At 30.7% G+C, this 19518-nt stretch overlaps 1 protein-coding gene across 1 annotated transcript in view; it reads left to right on the top strand.

Annotated features, from left to right (window-relative positions):
* The window catches only part of DPP10 (dipeptidyl peptidase like 10), an 817253-nt gene that overhangs the window by 618792 nt on the left and 178943 nt on the right, over window positions 1-19518 (top strand). Inside the window, exons 6-7 of the mRNA XM_031959980.1 lie at window positions 18929-18981; window positions 19074-19155. Of these exons, the coding sequence (XP_031815840.1) occupies window positions 18929-18981; window positions 19074-19155 (135 nt within the window). The remainder of the gene's footprint in view (window positions 1-18928; window positions 18982-19073; window positions 19156-19518) is intronic.

Below are 19518 nucleotides of genomic sequence, written 5' to 3'. Positions count from 1 at the left end.
TAGCCATTGAAAGAATTCACCAATCACCTCCTGAAAGAGATCTCAAATTAAAAACCCCAAGGAATATCCTGGCTAAATTTCATGAATGTCAGACCAAGGTAAAATATTGCAAGCAATCAAAAAGAGCCAATTCAAATACTAAGGGGCCACAGTCAGGATTACCCAGGATCTTGCAGCTTCCACCATAAAGGAGCAAAGGGTCTGGAATTAGATGTTCCAAAAGGCAAGGGATGAGGATTTCAGCCAAGAATAAACTATACAGGTAAAATGAGCATTCTTTTGGAGAAGAAGATGGTCATTTAATGATACAGTGAATTTAATTTATTTTTGCTGAAAAGTATTGGGTTGAACAAAAAATTTGATCTCCAAATACAGAACTAAAGAGAAGCATAAAAAAGGTAAAAAGGAGAGAATTACATTATTGTTATGTATATATATATAGTGCAAGCATAATTCAATTTTAATATGATAATATGAGAAGGTGATAAATGGTAGAAAGGGCACTGTCATGGAAAAAGAGGAAAATTGAGGTAAAATGAGGGAACTTACATCTCATGAAGAGGGGAAAAATACCTAATATAATTGAGGGGGAAAAGTGAGGGGTGAGCATTGTGTGAATCTTACACTAATCAGATTTGGCTCAAAGAAAGTATATCAGACATATTTGGTTTCACAGAGAATCTTATCTCACCTTATACGGAAGTGGGAGAGAAAAGGGGAAAGGAAAGGAGAGGCTAATAGAAGGGAAAACAGCAGTAGCAGAAAGATGTAAGAAAGGAGGAGGGGATCTAAAAGGGGAGGGATGTCGAAGGGAGGTGGTGGTCAGAAGCAAAATACTAGGGGGACAAAAAGGGAAAGGGAAAGAGAAAAGCATAACTTGGGGTAAATAAGATGGCAGGAAATACAGAATTAGGCATTTTAACTTTGAATGTGAATGGGATGGATTCTCTTATAAAATGGAAGTAGATAGCAGACTGGATTAAAAGCCAGAATCCCATAATATGTTATTTACAAGAAATGCATTTAAAGCAGAGTGATACATATAAAGTAAAGGTAAAAGGCTGGAACAGAATTTATTATGCTTCAGGTGATAAAAACAACAAAAAAAGCAAGGGTAGTGATCCTGATTTCAGATCAAGCAAAAGCAAAATTAGATCTCATTAAAAGAGATAAGGAAGAAAAATATATCTTGCTAAAAGGTATCACAGAAAATGAAGCAATGTCAATACTAAACATATATGCACTAAGTGCTGTAACATCCAAATTCTTATAGGAGATGTTAAAAATTCTGTAAGAAGAAATAGATAGCAAAATCATACTAGTGGAGGATCTCAATTAACTACTGGAGGATCTTAACCTTGTTCTTTCAGAGCCAGATAATTCAAACTGCAAAATAAATAAGAAAGAAATTAAGAAGGCAAACAGAATTTTTAAAAAGTTAGGAATGATAGATCTTTGGAGAAAATTGAATGGAGATAGAAAGGTGTATACTTTTTCTCAGAAGTTCATAGAGCCTATACAAAAAAAAAAAAAAGTTGACCATGTATTAAGACATAAAAACCTCAGAATCAAATGCAGAAAGGCAGAAATAGTAAATTCATTTTTTTCAGAATATGATGCAATAAAAATCACAAGCAATAAACAGCCATGAAAAAATAGACCAAAAATAAATTGGAAACTAAATAATCTAATCCTAAACAATTAATGGGTGAAACAACAAATCAACAACTTCATCCAAGAAATTGACAATAATGAGGCAACATACTAGAATTTGTGGGATCCAACCAAACTGATGATTAGGGGAAATGTTTAATCTTTGGATGCTTACTTGAATAACATAAGGAGAAGATCAATGAATTGGGCTTTACAACTAAAAAAAAGCTAGAAAAAGAACAAATTAAAACCCTTAATTCAATATTAAATTTGAAATTCTGAAAATAAGAGGGGGTGATTAATAATATTGAAAGTAAGAAAACTATTGAATTAGTAAATAAAGCTAAGATTTTGTTTTATGAAAAAAAAACAACAAAATAGATAAACCTTTAGTTAATTTGGTTTTAAAAAAAGGAAAGAAGAAAATCAAATTGTTAGTCTAAAAATGAAAAAGGAGAACTTTCTACCAATGAAGAGGAAATTAGAGCAATAATTAAGTTATTTTGCCCAACTATATGTCAATAAATTTTATAATCTAAGTGAAATGGAGGAATATTTACAAAAATATGATTGCCCAGCTTAACAGAAGAGGAAATGAATTATTTAAATAGTCTGATTTTAGGGAAAAAAATAGAACAAACTATTAATGAACTGCCTAAGAAAAAATCTCCAGGACCAGATAAATTTACATGTGAATTTTGCCAAACATTTGAAAACAATTAATTCTAATACTTAATAAATTATTTGAAAAAATGGGGGGAAAACTCCTACCAAATTTCTTTTGTTTTAATAATTTTTATAGCTTTTTAAAATTAATTTTTAATTCTTATAGCTTTTTATTGACAGAACATATACATGGGTAATTTTTCAACATAGTCCCTTGCACTCACTTCTGTTCCAACTTTTCCCTTCCCTTTCTCCACCTCCTCCCCTAGATAGCTGGCAGTCTTATACATGTTAAACATGTTAAAAGTATATCTTAGATACAATATATGTGTGCAGATCTGTACAGTTCTCTTTTTGCACAAGAAAAAAATGGATTCACAATGTAAAAATAACCTGGGAAGAAAAAGAAAAATACAAGTAGTCCACATTCATTTCCCAGTGTTCATTCTCTGGGTGTAGCTGATTCTCTCCATCATTTATCAATTGGTATTGAATTGGGTCTTCTCTTTGTCAAAAATATACAGCATTATTGTTGAAGTGTATAATTATCTCCTGATTGTGCTCATTTCATTTAGCATCAGTTCATGTAACTCTCTCCAATTTTCTCTGTATTCATCCGGCTGGCCTTTTCTTACAGAATGATAATATTACATACCATTCATATACCACAATTTACCCAACCATTCTCCAATTGATGGGCATCCATTCAATTTCCAGTTTATAGCTACTACAAAAAGGGCTACCACAGACATTTTGCCACATACAGGTCCCTTTCCCTTCTTTAATATCTCTTTGGGATATAAGCCCAGTAGTAACACTGCTGGGTCAAAGAATATGCACAGTTTGATAACTTTTTGAGCATAATTCCAGATTGCTGTCCAGAATAGTTGGATCCATTCACAACTCCAACAACAATGCATTAGTGTCCCAGTTTTCCCACATGCCTTCCAACATTCTTCATTATCTTTTCCTGTCATCTTAGCCAATCTGACAGGTGTGTAGTGGTATCTCAGAGTTGTCTTAATTTGCATTTCTCTGATTAATAATGATTTGGAACACCCTTTCATATTAGTAGAAATAGTTTCGATTTCATCACGTGAAAATTGTCTGTTCATATCCTTTGACCATTTATCAATTTTATAATGGCTTGATTTCTTGTAAATTAGAGTCAGGTCTCTATATTTTGAAATGAGATTTTTATCAGCATTTTTAACTGTAAAAATGTTTCCCCAGTTTATTGCTTCCCTTCAAAACTTGTTTGAAATCTTTTTAACTTGATATAATCAAAATTTTCTATTTTGCTATCAATAATGATCTCTAGTTCTTCTTTGGTCACAAATTCCTTCCTTCTCCACAGGTCTGAGAGGTAAACTATCCTATGTTTCTCTAATTTATTTATAATCTCATTCTTTATGCATAAATCATGCAGCCATTTTGATCTTATCTTGTTGTACGATGTTAAGTGTGGGTCCATGCCTAATTTCTGCCATACTAATTTCCAGTTATCCCAGCAGTTTTTGTCAAATAGTGAATTCTTATCCCCAAAATTGGGATCTTTGCATTTGTCAAACACTAGATTGCTATAGCTATTGACTATTTTGTCCTGTGAACCTAACATATTCCATTAATCAACTATATTTCTTAGCCACTACCAAATGGTTTTGTTAACTCCTGCTTTATAATATAGTTTAGATCAGGTACAGCTAGATCACCTTCATTTGATTTTTTTTTTCATTAGTTCCGTTGAAATTCTTGATTTTTTGTTCTTCCAGATGAATTTTGTTGTTATTTTTTCTGTCATTAAAAGAGTTTCTTGGGAATCTGATTGGTATAGCACTAAATAAACATAATAGTTTAGGTAGAATTGTCATCTTTATTATATTTGCTTGACCCATCCAAGAACCCTTAATATTTTTCCACTCGTTTAAATTTGACTTTTATGTGTGTGGAAAGTATTTTGTAGTTTTACTCATATAGTTCCTGACTTTCCTCTGGCAGACAGATTCCCAAATATTTTATGCTATCAACAGTTATTTTAAATGGAATTTCTCTTTGTATCTCTTGCTGTTGGATTTTATTGGTGATGTATAAAACTGCTGAGGACTTATGTGGATTTATTTTGTATCCTGCAAAGTTGCTAAAATTGTGGATTACTTCTAATATCTTTTTAGTAGAATCTCTGGCATTCTCTAAGTTTACCATCATATCATCTGCAAAGATTGATAATTTGGTTTCCTCATTACCTACTCTAATTCCTTTAATGCCTTTCTCAATTCTTATTTCCAAAGCTAGCATTTCTAACACAATATTGAATAGTAATGGTGATAGTGGGCAATTTTGTTTCACTCCTGATCTTACTGAGAATGATTCCAGTTTATCCCCATTACATATGATGCTTACTGGTGGTTTTAAATAGATGCTCCTGACTATTTTAAGGAAAAGTCCATTGATTCCTATACTCTCAAGTGTTTTTTAGTAGGAATGGATGTTGGATTTATCAAATGTTTTTCTGCATCTATTGAGGTGATCATATGTATTTTTGTTAATTTGGTTATTGATATAATCAATTATGCTAATAGTTTTCCTAATATTGAACCAGCCCTGCATTCCTGGTATTAATCCTACTTGGTCATGTTGTATTATCCTGGGGATGATTTTCTGTAATTTTTTTGCTAATATTTTATTTAAGATTGTTAATGCTGTAAAGTTACCCATGTATATATCCTGTAAATAAAAGGCTATTAAATTAAAAAAAAAATTCTATAAAAAAAATATTCATTATTAGGGAGATTGGTGTATAATTTTCTTTCTCTGTTTTCAACCTACTTGGTTTAAGTATTAGTACTATGTGTGTATCATAAAATGAATTTGGTAGGACTTCTTCAATCTCTATTTTTTTCAAATAGTTTATATAGCAATGGAGTTAATTGTTCTTTAAATGTTTGGTATAATTCACAAGTAAATCCATCTGGTCTTTGGGACTTTTTTCTTAAGGAGTTGATTATTAGCATTTTCTGTTTCTTTTTCTAAAATGGGATTGTTTAACCAATTTACTTCTTCCTCTGTTAATCTGGGCAAGTTATATCTTTGAAGGTATTCTTCCATTTCATTTAAGTTATCAAATTTATTGGGATAAACTTGGGCAAAGTAATTCCTAATTATTGCTTTAATCAAATTTACTAAGGGTTTATCTATTTTGTTTGTTTTTTTCATAGAACCAACTCTTCATTTTATTTATTAATTCAATAGTTCTTTTACTTTCAATTTTCTTAATCTCTCCTTTTATTTTTAGAATTTCAAGTTTAGTGTTTGACTGGGGGGGTTAATTTGTTACTTTTCTAGCTTTTTTAATTGCATGCCCAATTTATTGAGCTTCTCTTTCTCTATTTTATGCAACTAGACCTCTAGAGATATACATTTTCCCTTTATTAATGCTTTGGATGCATCCCACACATTTTGGTATGTCATCTCATTATTGTCATTTTCTTGGGTGAAGTTATTAATTATGTCTATGATTTTCTGTTTCACCCAATCATTCTTTAGAATGAGGTTATTTAGTTTCCATTTTTGAGGGGTCTATTTTCCCCTGGCTTTTTATTGAATGTAATTTTCATTGCATCATAATCTGAAAAGAATGCATTTACTATTTCTGCCTTTCTGCACTTGAATTTGAGGTTTTTATGTCCTGATATATGGTCAATTTTTGTATAGGTTCCATGAATTACTGTAAAGAAAGTGTACCTCTTTTCTGTCTCTATTTAGTTTTCTCCATAGATTTATCATACCTACCTCATTTATAGTAGCATGGTTTATTATAAAAAAACTAAATTTACTAATTAAAGAATATGTTAACAACTTAAGATTGAGTAAATACTGAGCACTACATATTTAGACATAAAATGTGGCCATTTAATAATTATGTTTAAGTTGCTCATCATTTAATTCAAAAATATGAAAATTAGCCTGAGCTTTTAAAACCTATTGAATATATCCTTCAATGAATTGTTGAAGACTTTTCTTAACAGAAATGGGTATATAGACTGCCTTAACTTTCAAAATGCAAATTCAGTAAGTCAATTCCAGGAAATATTTATTAAATGTTACCTCTCAGAAAGGCATTGTGTTACATGTAATATTACTGTAACACAAATTCTCTTAAGCACAAGCCCCCTGATCTCAAGGAGCAAACCTTGTAGTTCACTGAGCAGTTATTGTATCTTTCTTTATTGGGAGATATAAAGAGAAGGCAATTTTTTTGGAAATTTCATGTATGTTAGACAAGGCAAGCCATATGCATGAATAACTATATCATAAAGCAAGGAAAAATCAAATAGCTAAAAAGAGTTAAATAGAGCTATTAATTACCTTTTCTCTGGGTTGATCACAAAAAAAATTGTTTTGAAAGGGGTCAGATTAAGTCTAATATTTGAAGAACACTCTAGAATCATTTGTCCAGAGGGGGAACAACTTGGATAATATAAAAAGGCATGGATGATGCTTGGTATGTTTGCCTCATTTGGGAGAAATAGCATTTACTGAACTAGAAATATGGAAGGAAACATTAGAAAGGTAAATCAAGATATGGAGGACTGATATGTGGAATTTCTGTTTAATATAATTATGAATGAGATATCTTGAAAGAACAATTGAGAAAAAATAAAAATTCCATCTACAATTTGATGAATATAATAAAGACTTTGATCTCTCTCTCTTTATATATATATATATATATATATATATATATATATACACACACACACACACACACACACACACACAATGTAAGGATTTGAGAGTAGATACTTCAGTCATACTTGATAAGTTTTCAGTTGGTTGGAGATAGAGGAACTAAATGAAATCTAACATAGTCTCTCTTTGTTAAAACAGTCCACCAGTCTCAATACTTATCAAAATTTTACAGTCCTGACTTTATCTTGGCAATTTATTTCCAGCTCTAATGAGCAAGGCTTTTTCTTGTTTTGTATTCCATTTCACTATATTTCTCTTTATATTGAAGTACTATGCTAAGAATTTTCATGAGCACTTAGATAATATTTAAATTAGTTCCTTTATGAAATTGAAATGGTATTTGTACATGCAGTCATTGATTTTAATTGCCATAGAGAGCATCAAACCACTGATTTCTCAGTGACATTAAATGGAAAACAGTTTAATGTCCACTAGTATTTAATGAACCTATTTGCATTAAATACATACAGGAGTATCTTTTACGTGTGCCTTTTTTGCATTGAATGGAATTTGCCTATGAGGTAGATAATTTGATGTCACCTTGAATGTTTCATGGAATTACACAATTAACATTTATTCATTAAGAAAATATTTATTTTGTACAAATTTACTATGCTAAGTACTATAAGGATTATAAACATCAAACTATGCTACTTGTTATGCAAATAAATATGTACTTGTGTAAATAAATACTGTATATGTGTTTAAATATATCATAATCAATAACATATCCAAAGGATATCAGTTTTCAATATTGTGACTACAGTAAAATTAACACTGTGTGGTAAGATCTTTTACCATAAGCAACAACAAAGAAACACTAATTTCAAGCAGCAAATATCAGAGAGTATTTGAAACTAAATCTTTCCAACTCCAAACAAAGCTCCATTCTCTTTGTCACTACTATCTACATGAACAAGTAAACCTAATCCAATCCATCAGTGTCTAAAAGTCAAATAACCCTCCTTTTCAGAGTCATTCCTTACTTATGAAATAAGATTCACTTGAAACTACTCAAACTTTAATTCCTTAGATTAGTCCTCTGTCAAAACTGACTGCAGACTTATCTGCTTCCTAAGTGAAATTGTACTATATCTTCTTTATAATACTTGCCCATTTAATCATTAATAAGTCATCAGCCAAGATGTACCTTTTAAAGCATACTAATTGTGGGATGAAAAATATCATGTTCCTTTCTCCAAATATTTTATTATGTTGTTACCCATACTAATGTTCAGAAAATTTGGAGTTTCTGTTCAAGAGAAAAACCTTGCAGCAACTGTTAAAAATAGTAATGTAGTCAGAAACACTATGACCTGTTTTGGACATATACTGGATATAATAGAAATCATTTAATAATATGCATATTTCTAGTTGTCATTCCACAATACATATTCTGGTTTCCTTTTTAAGCCTGAACTTCTCCTGTAAATGAAGTTATCTTTCTTTATGGGAGATTGTATAATCTACATAGATTATATTATATATATATATATATATATATATATTATATACATGCACATATATACATGACACTATGTGAATTATAGTTGGAAACTGATTAATAGATAATGTGGTACTTCCCATGTACCAAGATGACTTCTTATTTGAAACATTTTTAGACAAATAAATTTAGACAAATTTAGAAAATAATTTTTAGACAAAGATAAAAAAATCTTTGAGTTAATATTAAACATATTTATGGCTTGAAAAGACATATGATATTATCAAGTCCAAACTTATCTTTATGTAATACTTTGTCATTTCTATGCTATGGGCTCCTACAAATGATACTCTAAGTTCAAAGTACTTTTTGGTTCCACAACCACCAAAAACACAAAAACAAAACAAACAAAAATTATGAATACTTTGCAAATACTTTATATATGAGAAAATGGAGGTCTAGGGAAATCAAGGTTCTTGACCATGCTAAACATCTATGGCTTGATGAAACAGGTTTCAAATTTAAGTTCTCTTGACTCTACATTCAGCATTGTTCCCATTATTCCTACTCTGGAAAAGATGGATTTGGACTTGATAAAATCTTATGTCTTTTCAAGCTCTAAATATAAGATTATATTAACTCAAAGATGTTATTATTTGTCTAAAAATAGTTCAAGTAAGAAGTCATCATCATCTATGGAAAACATCACATTATTTATTAATCAGTTTCCAAATATAATTTAACTTCTATATTACTTATGTGTATAAACACTGGCATGCTCTCCACATGTTATCAAAATATGCATTTCATTATTCAGTGAGATAAAAAATAGTAAATCTGATAGTTTTTCAACCTAAAGGCTCAATATGTATTAATATTAAAAAAATATTTTGTTCTAATTGTTTATTTGCAATCTTGTATTCCTGTTATGAAGAGCCACCCTATTACTTAACCAGTATTCTTTCTAAGACATTCCAAGTAGTTCTGAAACCTAAGTCATTGTCAATATGACTTTATCTCTCTCAGTATTCCATATCAATATGAAGTATAATTAAAGTATTTATGATTTTTGCCTTGGTATTTTAATATTTGTATGTAATTCAACTTTATACTTCAATATCTTCTCACAATTTTATATTGATGCTAATGAATGTTCTACAAGTTGCCCATAACAGTTTGGGTTTTCCAATAGAATTTACTCCCATTAAGGGCAGAAAATATATATTTTTTTGTTTTTAGTTGTAAAAAGTCACATATCTTTCACTCATTTGAACATGTGCCACACAATAAATATTTAATAATTGTTTCTCAAATTATATTCTTTCTTAATGTATGATGCTAAACTTTCTATATTTTACTGATTCTATAATAGAAATACTCTGAGAAGTAAAGTCAATATTTCTTTATTTTTAATGGTGTCTTTTATTGTTCTAGAATAAATTTGACATTATCAGTCTCTAGCATCATAAGTCCAAATGTTCTAACTGTATTTTTTCGCTTATTTCTGGATTTATTTTACAAATTCTGCTTCCTTAGTTTTTTTTTTAATCTTTTTTATTCTGTTTTAAATGTATGGTGTGTTAATACTAATTCTACCTATAGCTGTAGTGCAAGTACCAAAATCTAGTTGAAATATAAATCATCAAAATGGTCTGCTCTCTTTTTTTACATAGGTTATGCTCAAGACATTACTTCCTTTTGATAATGCATCAGATAAAAACTTATTCTTTAAGAAAAAAATGCAGATTCCAGCTAAAGAATAATGGTATTTATATTTTAATTTGATGCATTAGACCATTCCCCCATGGTTAAAGCTTTTATGTACTGGTAGCAATATCAATTAGTTCAGATTCTCCTGATGCAATGAATATTTGAATGGTATCTAATAGGTCTTTTTATACTGAAACTGAAAGTTACCCTTCATGTACTTCATATGTTACTGTATCTACAGCTTTCCTTTTCTCCATTTCTTTAAATTTGCAATAGCTCAAATTCCAGCCCTACTAGATCATAAGTTATATCTGGATGCTGACCAAATCTTATTTCTCTCATGCTTCTTCCAGAACCTAACTCATTTTTTTTTATTCATAGTTGGGTCTTTCCAAATGTTTTATTTAGGAAAAATATAAGTATTATTTGAAATGTATATAGCACACTATACTTTTCAAAATATTTTACTTCTTTGAAATATTTGGATTTCACAGTAATTGCAAATTTGGTAAGACATTCTTATTTTGTTTCAAAATTTTAAATTATTTAAACTATTTAAAATAACTAGACAGTATAAGTTTGGAATATGATGAACTGGTGTATTTGGGAGAATATGGAAAGACTTGCACTAATGAAGGCAGATGTTATTTATCCATCTTCAAAAAAGCAGTGGACAAGGAAAAATAGTAGAATCTTGCATAACTGTATATGCATGTATATGAGTATATACCTTATGATTATATATATATATATATATATATATGTATATATATATACATATATATATATATATGTGTGTGTGTATACATATGTACATTTGTATGTATATATTTGTGTGTGTGCATGAATAATGTATATATTTGTGGATGTATATACATGAATATGTGTATGTGTACTTATAGACTTTTTGGAGGAGGGAAGAAAAAGGAGAAGGAAAAAAGGATAAATTAAAAAGTATACAGCATAGAATAAAAGAAAACCTGCAAGGAAGCAAAGACAAGTTGGACAGCTCTGAATAGGATGTGTAGTATTTATTATATAGGCTTTATTGAAATGAACATTTGTTCATTTATATTTTGAATTCTCTCTTATGTTCTGCCATGCACATAAGAACTTTTTTTTTGCTATTCCTATTTTGAATTTCTTTTAAATATTATTTAAAATGGAATTACTTGTGAGAAAGTTGGAGGCTGACTTCAAATCTGATAGTATTTCTATTACATGAGAGTAGTCTCTGAATGTCTATATTCTTTTTGATCCTTTTTAACTGTCAGATGAAGTCCATCATTCTTTTACTTTATATTTTCATCTCTTCAAGGACATAATAAGATCCTCCAGGACTTTGGTATCCCTTTTGTTTTTAATCATTTAATTTTAATACATTTGCGGTGACAGGCACATACCAAGTGCTCATTGAGCATTTATTGATTCATCAACTAATTGATTGCGATACAACTTACAGGGACAAATAGAATTCAACTTTTTCATATATGCATTTTTCAATCATTGAGTATTAGGCAGATCAATCATATAATTATCAGGATTATTTAATTTAGCATTTACTGAAAGAACACCTAACTTACTAATTAGTTTTCCCTTTTCCACTCTCTCCCTTTTACAATTCCTCCTTCATATAGCTTTGAAAATAGTAATGCTCTAAGATATAGGTCTAATCACACTACTCTCCTGCTGGGGGGGAGGGGAGGGGGAACACTTCACTGGTTTTCTCTTCCACATAGATTATGGAACAAACTAATTCTACAATTTAAGATTCTCTATATGTTAATCCCAACTCTTTTTTCAGTTGTAATTGTGGCTACTCCCCTTCAAAAATCCAGCAGCCAAATTAAATTATTGTTGTTTAATTCCAAAGTCATCATATCCCATGTTCCTATACTTTTCTTTTAGAATTTTTTTCTTTACTTATTTTGTTTTCCACTAAATAATATGTATTTTGCCCATGTAATACTTCCATATAAAGGCATTTTTCAACATTTTGTAAGATTTTAAGTTCTATTGTTTCTCCCTCCTTTCCTTCTATAGCCTCTCCCCAAGATGCCAAGCAACCTAATATGGGTTATGCACATACAATCATATTAAACATATTTTTACATTAGTCATGTTGTGAAAAAAATAGAACAGGGAAAACTCACGACAAAAGAAAAAAAAAGTGAAAATAGTATCTTTCAATCTGCATTCAGACTCCATATTTCTCTACCACAACCGACCAGTATGGATAGGATTTTCCATCATGAATCTTATGGGGTTATATTGCTGAGAAGAGATAAATTTATCAAAGATAATCTTTGTACAATGTTGTTGTTACTATTTATAAGGTTCTCCTACTTCTTCTCACTTCACTAAGCATTAGTTCATGTACGTTTTACAGATTTTTCTGAAATCCATCTGCTCATCAGTTCTTATACAACAATAGAATTTCATTATAGTCATATACAAGAATTTGTTCACGCATTTTCTTTTTTTAAAATTTTTTTTCATTGTAGCTTTTTATTTACAAGATATATGCATGGGTAATTTTTCAGCATTCACCCTTGCAAAACTTCTATTCCAGCTTCTCCCTTTTCCCCCCCTCCCATTCCCCCAGATGGCAGATAGACCAATGCATGTTAAATATGTTAAAGTACATGTTAAATACAATATATGTATACATATCCTTATAGTTATTTTGTTGCACAAGAAGAATCGGGCTTTGAAAAAATGTAAAATTAACCTGAGAAGGAAATAAAAAAATGCAAGCAGACAAAAACAGAGAGATTGGAAATGCTATGTAGTGGTTCACAATCATTTCCCAGAGTTCTTTTGCTAGATGTAGCTGATTTTATTCAATATTGAACAAATGGAGCTGATTTGATTCATCTCATTGTTGAAGAGAGTCACCTCCATAAGAATCCATCATCATGTAGTATTGTTGTTAAAGTATATAATGATCTCCTGGTCTTGCTCATTTCACTCAGTATCAGTACATGTAAGTCTCTCCAGGCCTTTCTGAAATCATCCTGCTGGTCATTTCTTACAGAACAATAATATTCCATAACATTCATATACCACAATTTATTCAGCCATTATCCAATTGATGGCATCCACTCAGTTTCCAGTTTCTAGCCACTACAAAAAGGGCTGCCACAAACATTTTTAAACATACAGGTCCCTTTCCCTTCTTTAGTATCTCTTTGGGGTATTAACCCAGTAGTAGCACTGCTGAATAAAAGGGTATTCACAGTTTGATAACTTTTGGGGCATAATTCGAGATTGCTCTCCAGAATGGTTGTAGTCGTTCACAATTTCACCAACAATGCATCAGTGTCCCAGTTTTCCCACATCCCATCCAACATTTAGCATTATCTTTTCATGTCATCCTAGCCAATCTGGGAGGTGTGTGGTAGTATCTCAGAGTTGTCTCAGTTTGCATTTCTCTGATTAATATTCACTTGGAGCATCTTTTCATATGGCTAGAAATAGTTTCAATTTCTTCATCTGAAGATTGTCTGTTCTTATCCTTTGAACATTTATCAATTGGAAAATGGCTTGATTTCTTATTAGAGTCAATTCTCTATATATTTTGGAAATGTGGCCTTACCAGAACTTTTGACTATGCAAATGTTTTCTCAGTTTATTGTTTTTATTGTTTCCCTTCTAATCTCATCTGCATTAATTTTATTTGTACAAAAGCTTTTCAATTTGATATAATCAAAATTTTCTATTTTGTGATCAATAATGATCTTCAATTCTTCTTTGGTCACAAATTCCTTCCTCTTCCACAGGTCTCAGAGGTAAGCTATCCTATATTCTTCTCATTAATTTATAATCTCATTCTTTATGCCTAGATCATGAACCCATGTTGACCTTATCTTGGTGTACATTATTAAGTGTGGGTCAATACCTAGTTTCTGCCATACTAATTTTTTGTTAATTTGGTTATTGATATAGTCAATTATGCTAATAATTTTCCTAATATTGAACCAGCCCTGCATTCCTGGTATAAATCCTACTTGGTAATGGTGTATTATCCTGGGGATGATTTTCTGTAATCTTTTTGCTAATATTTTATTTAAGATTTTAGCGTCAATATTCATTAGGGAGATTGGTGTATAATTTTCTTTCTCTGTTTTCAACCTACCTGGTTTAGGTATCAGTACCATATCTTGTGTCATAAAAGGAATTTGGTAGGAATCCTTCATTCCCTATTTTTAAAAAATAATTTATATAACATTGGAGTTGTGTTCTTTAAATGTTTGGTAGAATTCACATATAAATCTGTCTGATCCTGGGGAATTTTTCTTAGGGAGTTGATTAATAGCTTGTTCTATTTCTTTTTTCTAAAATGGGACTATTTAAGCAATTTACTTCCTCCTCTCTTAAATAGTAAGAAAAATATTAACATAATTGACTATGTTAATAATCAAATTAACAAAAAAATAATCATTTCAATAAATGCAGAGAAAGAAATTGATAAACTCCCATACTTATTCCTATTAAAAATACTTGAGAGTATAAGAATCAATGGATTTTTCCTTATAATAGTCAATAACATCCATTTAAAATCATCAGCAAGCATCATATGTAATGTTGATAAAACAGAACCATTCCCAATAAAATCAGGAATGAAACAAGGTTGCCCACTATCACCATTACTATTCAATATTGTATTAGATAAGCTAGCTTCAGCAATAAGAGATGAAAAAGAGATTAGAGGAATTAGAATAGGTAATTAAACCAAATTATCACTCTTTGTAGATGATATGATGGTATACTTAGAGAAACCTAGAGATTCTACTAAAAACCTATTAGAAATAATCCACAACTTTTGCAAAGTTGCAGGATACAAAATAAATCCACATAAATATTCAACATTTTTATATATCACTAACAAAATCTAGTAACAAGAGATACAAAGAGAAATTCCATTTAAAATAAATGTTGATAGTATAAAGTATTTGAGAATCTATCAGCCAAAGGAAAGTCAGGAACTATATGAGCAAAACTACAAAACACTTTCCACACAAATAAAATCAGACCTAAACAATTGGAAAAAATATCAAGTGCTCTTGGAGAGGCTGAGTAAATAAAATAAAGACGACAATACTACCTAAATTAATTTATTTATTTAATGCTATACCCATTTTAATGATCTAGAAAAGATAACAAAATTCATATGGAAGAACAAAAGGTCAAGAATTTCAAGGGACCTAATATAAAAACAAAACAAAACAAAACAAAACAAAACAACAACAACAACAACAACAACAAAAACAAATGAAGGTGGCCTAGCTGTATCTGATCTAAAACCATATTATAAAGCAGCAGTCACCAAAACTATTTGGTATTGGCTAAGAAATAGACTAGTTGCTCAGTGGAATATGTTAGGCTCACAAGACAAAATAGACAATAACTATTGCAATCTAGTTTTTGGCAAACCCAAAGACCCCAACTTTTGGAATAAGAATTCAATGTTTGACATAAATAGCTGGGAAAATTGGAAATGAGTATGGCAGTAACTAGGCATAGACCCACACTTAACAGAGAACACCAAGATAAGATCAAAATGGGTTTATGGTTTAGGCATAAATAATGAAATTATAAATAAATTAGAAAAACATAGGATAGTTTACCTCTCAGACTTGTGGAGGAGTAAGGAATTTGTTATCAAAGAAGAACTAGAGATCATTATTGATAACAAAATAGAAAATTTTGATTATATTAAATTAAAAAGGTTTTATACAGACAAAACTAATGCAGACAAGATTAGAAGAAAAACAATAAACTGGAAAAACTTTTAAGTGAAATGAGCAGAACTAGAAGATTATTATACATTTCAACAACAATACTCTATGAGGATCAGTTCTGATGGAAGTGGCTATCTTCAGCAAAGAGAGGATCCAATTCAGTTCCAATTGATCAGTGATGAACAGAATCAGCTACACCCAGCAAAAGAATACTGGGAAATGAATGTGGACTGCTTGCATTTTTGTTTTTCTTCCTGGTTTATTTTTACCTTTCTAAATCCGATTTTTCATGTGAAACAAGAGAACGGAATAAATATGTACACATATACTGTATTTAAGATATACTTTAACATGTTTAATATGTATGAGATTGCCATTTAGGAGAGGGAATGGAGGGAAGGAAGGGAAAAGTTGGAAAAGAAGTGTTTGCAAGAGTCAATGTTGAAAAATTACCCATGCATATGTTCTATCAATAAAATATATATAATTAAAAAAAATAAAATGTTTGTCAGTTTTACCATCAGATTTTATTGAATAGTGTAGTCCTTGTTCCAGTTGTGGCAAAAATTTATCTTTGAATTGATTTAGTACTATGCTGTTTTCCACTTGATTCTATATTTTGTGTTTCTCATCAATTTCATTAATCATCTTTTTAAAACAGTAAATAATTTCCATTATTCTTATTACTTAATAGCATTTTATGAGATCTGGTACTATTTGCTTCCTTTTTTGACCCCTTAACAATTTCTTAAATTTCTTCACTTTTTTTCTATAACTTTCCTTTATAGCTATTTTTATTTTTTCATTTTACTTTATAAAAATCCTCCTGTTCCCACCTGCTTTCCAGAATGGTGCTCTCAGTTCAGTAAACCTAATACCTTGTTATTCTGTGCCCATTTCTCATATGAATAGTTCTGCAAGACCAAGATTCTTTCCATTTATGGGCCCCATCTTTCATTTTCCTTTCCCCTAATCCCATCTTGATTCTATACTTTTTATTATACTATGAACTATTGTAATGAGAAATTGAAGAATTGTTGTTTGTTTGTTTTATTGGAGGCAATCATGATTGAGTAACTTAACCATGTTCACACAACTAGTAAGTATCTGAGGTCACATTTGAACTCTTATCCCCCTAACTCCAGAGTCAGTGCTTTATCATAAATTGAATTTTAAATGATCCTAATATTATGAGATAGATTTTTTTTCCCTGAATCTTTTAACTACAACTTGCTATTTCTCTAGTTTGAGACAAGGACCCTTGGTATCATGCTTTATATTTCAAAGACTCTTGACTCATTATATTTCACAAAAGAATCAGTGGTAGGAAATGTGAATGTTTATCCTGATTGGAAAAAGACTTAGTAGAGACAAAATCTGCTTGTGCAACATATATTTAAAAAGCATTAAATGAAAAATGGATATGATTTATTTTTTTCAATCCAAGAGGACAGAAACAGGTGAATGGATAGTAGTTTCAAAGAACCAAGTTTCATCTGATAGAATGGGCTATTTCCTGAGCATAATTTGACAGTGGAATGGAATAGTATTATAATAATTCAACTGTACTCCTACTTTTTGGAATATCATGTATTTCTTTGATATAGTTTAGATTAATTAACTTCTAACATATTATTCAGCTCTGATATTTTTTAATTTTTTCATGATACTATGATCTCTTTTAGAACAAATATTTTATTGCTTCTTTCTTCCCCTCCCTGATGAAGAACAGCAGGCAATATTTCAAGGAGGAGAAAGAGAGGATAAGGGAAAGAGAAAAATGAAAGGGAGAGGGAGAGAGGAAGGAAGGAAGAAAAAACACACAGAAAGAAAGAGATACAGAGACACAGAAACGCACAGAGAGAAAGAGAGATAGACAAAAAAGAAAGAGAGACAGAGATAGAGAGACCAAAAAAGACGCGGGTGGGGGAGGAAGAGAAGGCAAACACACACACACACACACAGAAAGATACAGAGAGACAGAGCCACACATACACAGAGATACAAAGAAAGGGGGAGAGAGAGAAAGAGAGAGAGAGAGAGAGAGAGAGAGAGAGAGAGAGAGAGAAACTGAGATCCTTAAGGTTTATATACATGCCCTGAATCCAATATTTCTCATTTCACTCTCTAATGTTAATGAGACAACTTGGAAGATTCCTCCTCCTACTCTTCTTTCCTTCAATTCCACAAAAGCTATTGTTAGTTTTCCTTTTTTCTTATATTTAGTTTTTGAAAATATTTCCCTGGTTACATTTAAAACATTTTTTAACATTTGTTTTAAATTTTTTTGAGTTCTAAATTGTCTTTCTTATGCCCACTAGCAATTAAGAAAGATGTAAGGTTATGCAAAATATTTCTATGAAAACATAGACCTCTCAACCTAATGAAAATAAAAACCCTCAACAAAAATAAAGTCAAAAAAAAGAGAGACATAGATTGAGAGAGAAAGAGAAAATGTTTCAATCTGTAATCAGACACAATCAGATCCTTCATAGTGCATAGATAGAATTTTTCATCATTAGTCCTTCAGAGTAGCCATGGATCATCATGCTCCTCAGAATAGCAGTTATTCACAGCTTGTCATCCCAGAACTTTTCTGTTACTTTGTATACATATTTCACTTTATTTGAGTTCATGGAGGACATTCCAGCTGAGAACATCCTGCTCATCATTTCCCATAGAACAATAATGTCCCATAACAAACACATATTGAACTTTATTGATCTATTTCCCAATTGATGAGCATCTCCTCCATTTCTATGTTATTTTTGTTTGTTTGTTTTTGGTCTGAGAAGAAAGCTGCTATCTATCTCTGGTTAGTTTTCAAATGATCCTGATTTCACTTGCAAACAAATGTTGGTAAAAGGTCCCTGAATTTCGTTTACTTGTCTCATATGTGTGTATCTTTAGATGTTTTTGCAATTTATCAGTATGACTAATTATCCTTTAATTGTTTTTTCAGGTTTATCATTATTCGTACACAGCTTCATATGTGATTTATAACATACATACAAGGTAAGATCTTTGACTTTTCATGTCCTTTTATCCAATTTTCTGTTTTTATATAAGTATTAATTTATTCATCAATATGTTTACATGTTTTCAAGGGAAGTTTGGGAGTTAAACCCTCCAGAAGTCGAGGATTCCATTTTGCAGTATGCAGCTTGGGGTGTACAAGGGCAGCAACTGGTAAGCTCAAAAGGTGATAATGAGTGGATTGAAAGCATGGCTTTGCCAAGGATGAAAGGTGGAAATTTTAGTTCACTAGCAGTATTAAATTTGGCATATAACTTTATAGTTTTCAAATCATTTCCATATGAATTTTTAAATTTGTCTATATTATAGGGATATCAGCTAGCAATTGCTTAATTTTACAGTTGTAGAAATTGAGGTAAATAAATTATAAGTTTGAGCATTTGGGAGTAAGGACCCATGGACTCTAAATCAGATTTTCCAGTTTGTTGGGGGTAAAGGAAGGAGATTGAGAGGGAGGGAGGAAGGAAAAAAAGAAAGGAAGGAACAAAATAAGGTTGGGAGAGATAAAAAAAGGGA

Source organism: Sarcophilus harrisii, chromosome 3 (assembly GCF_902635505.1).
Source record: "Sarcophilus harrisii chromosome 3, mSarHar1.11, whole genome shotgun sequence".
NCBI classification, from domain to species: Eukaryota; Metazoa; Chordata; class Mammalia; order Dasyuromorphia; family Dasyuridae; genus Sarcophilus; species Sarcophilus harrisii.
Note: the sequence above shows the minus strand (reverse complement) of the source record. Positions and strands in the feature narration are given on the sequence as shown.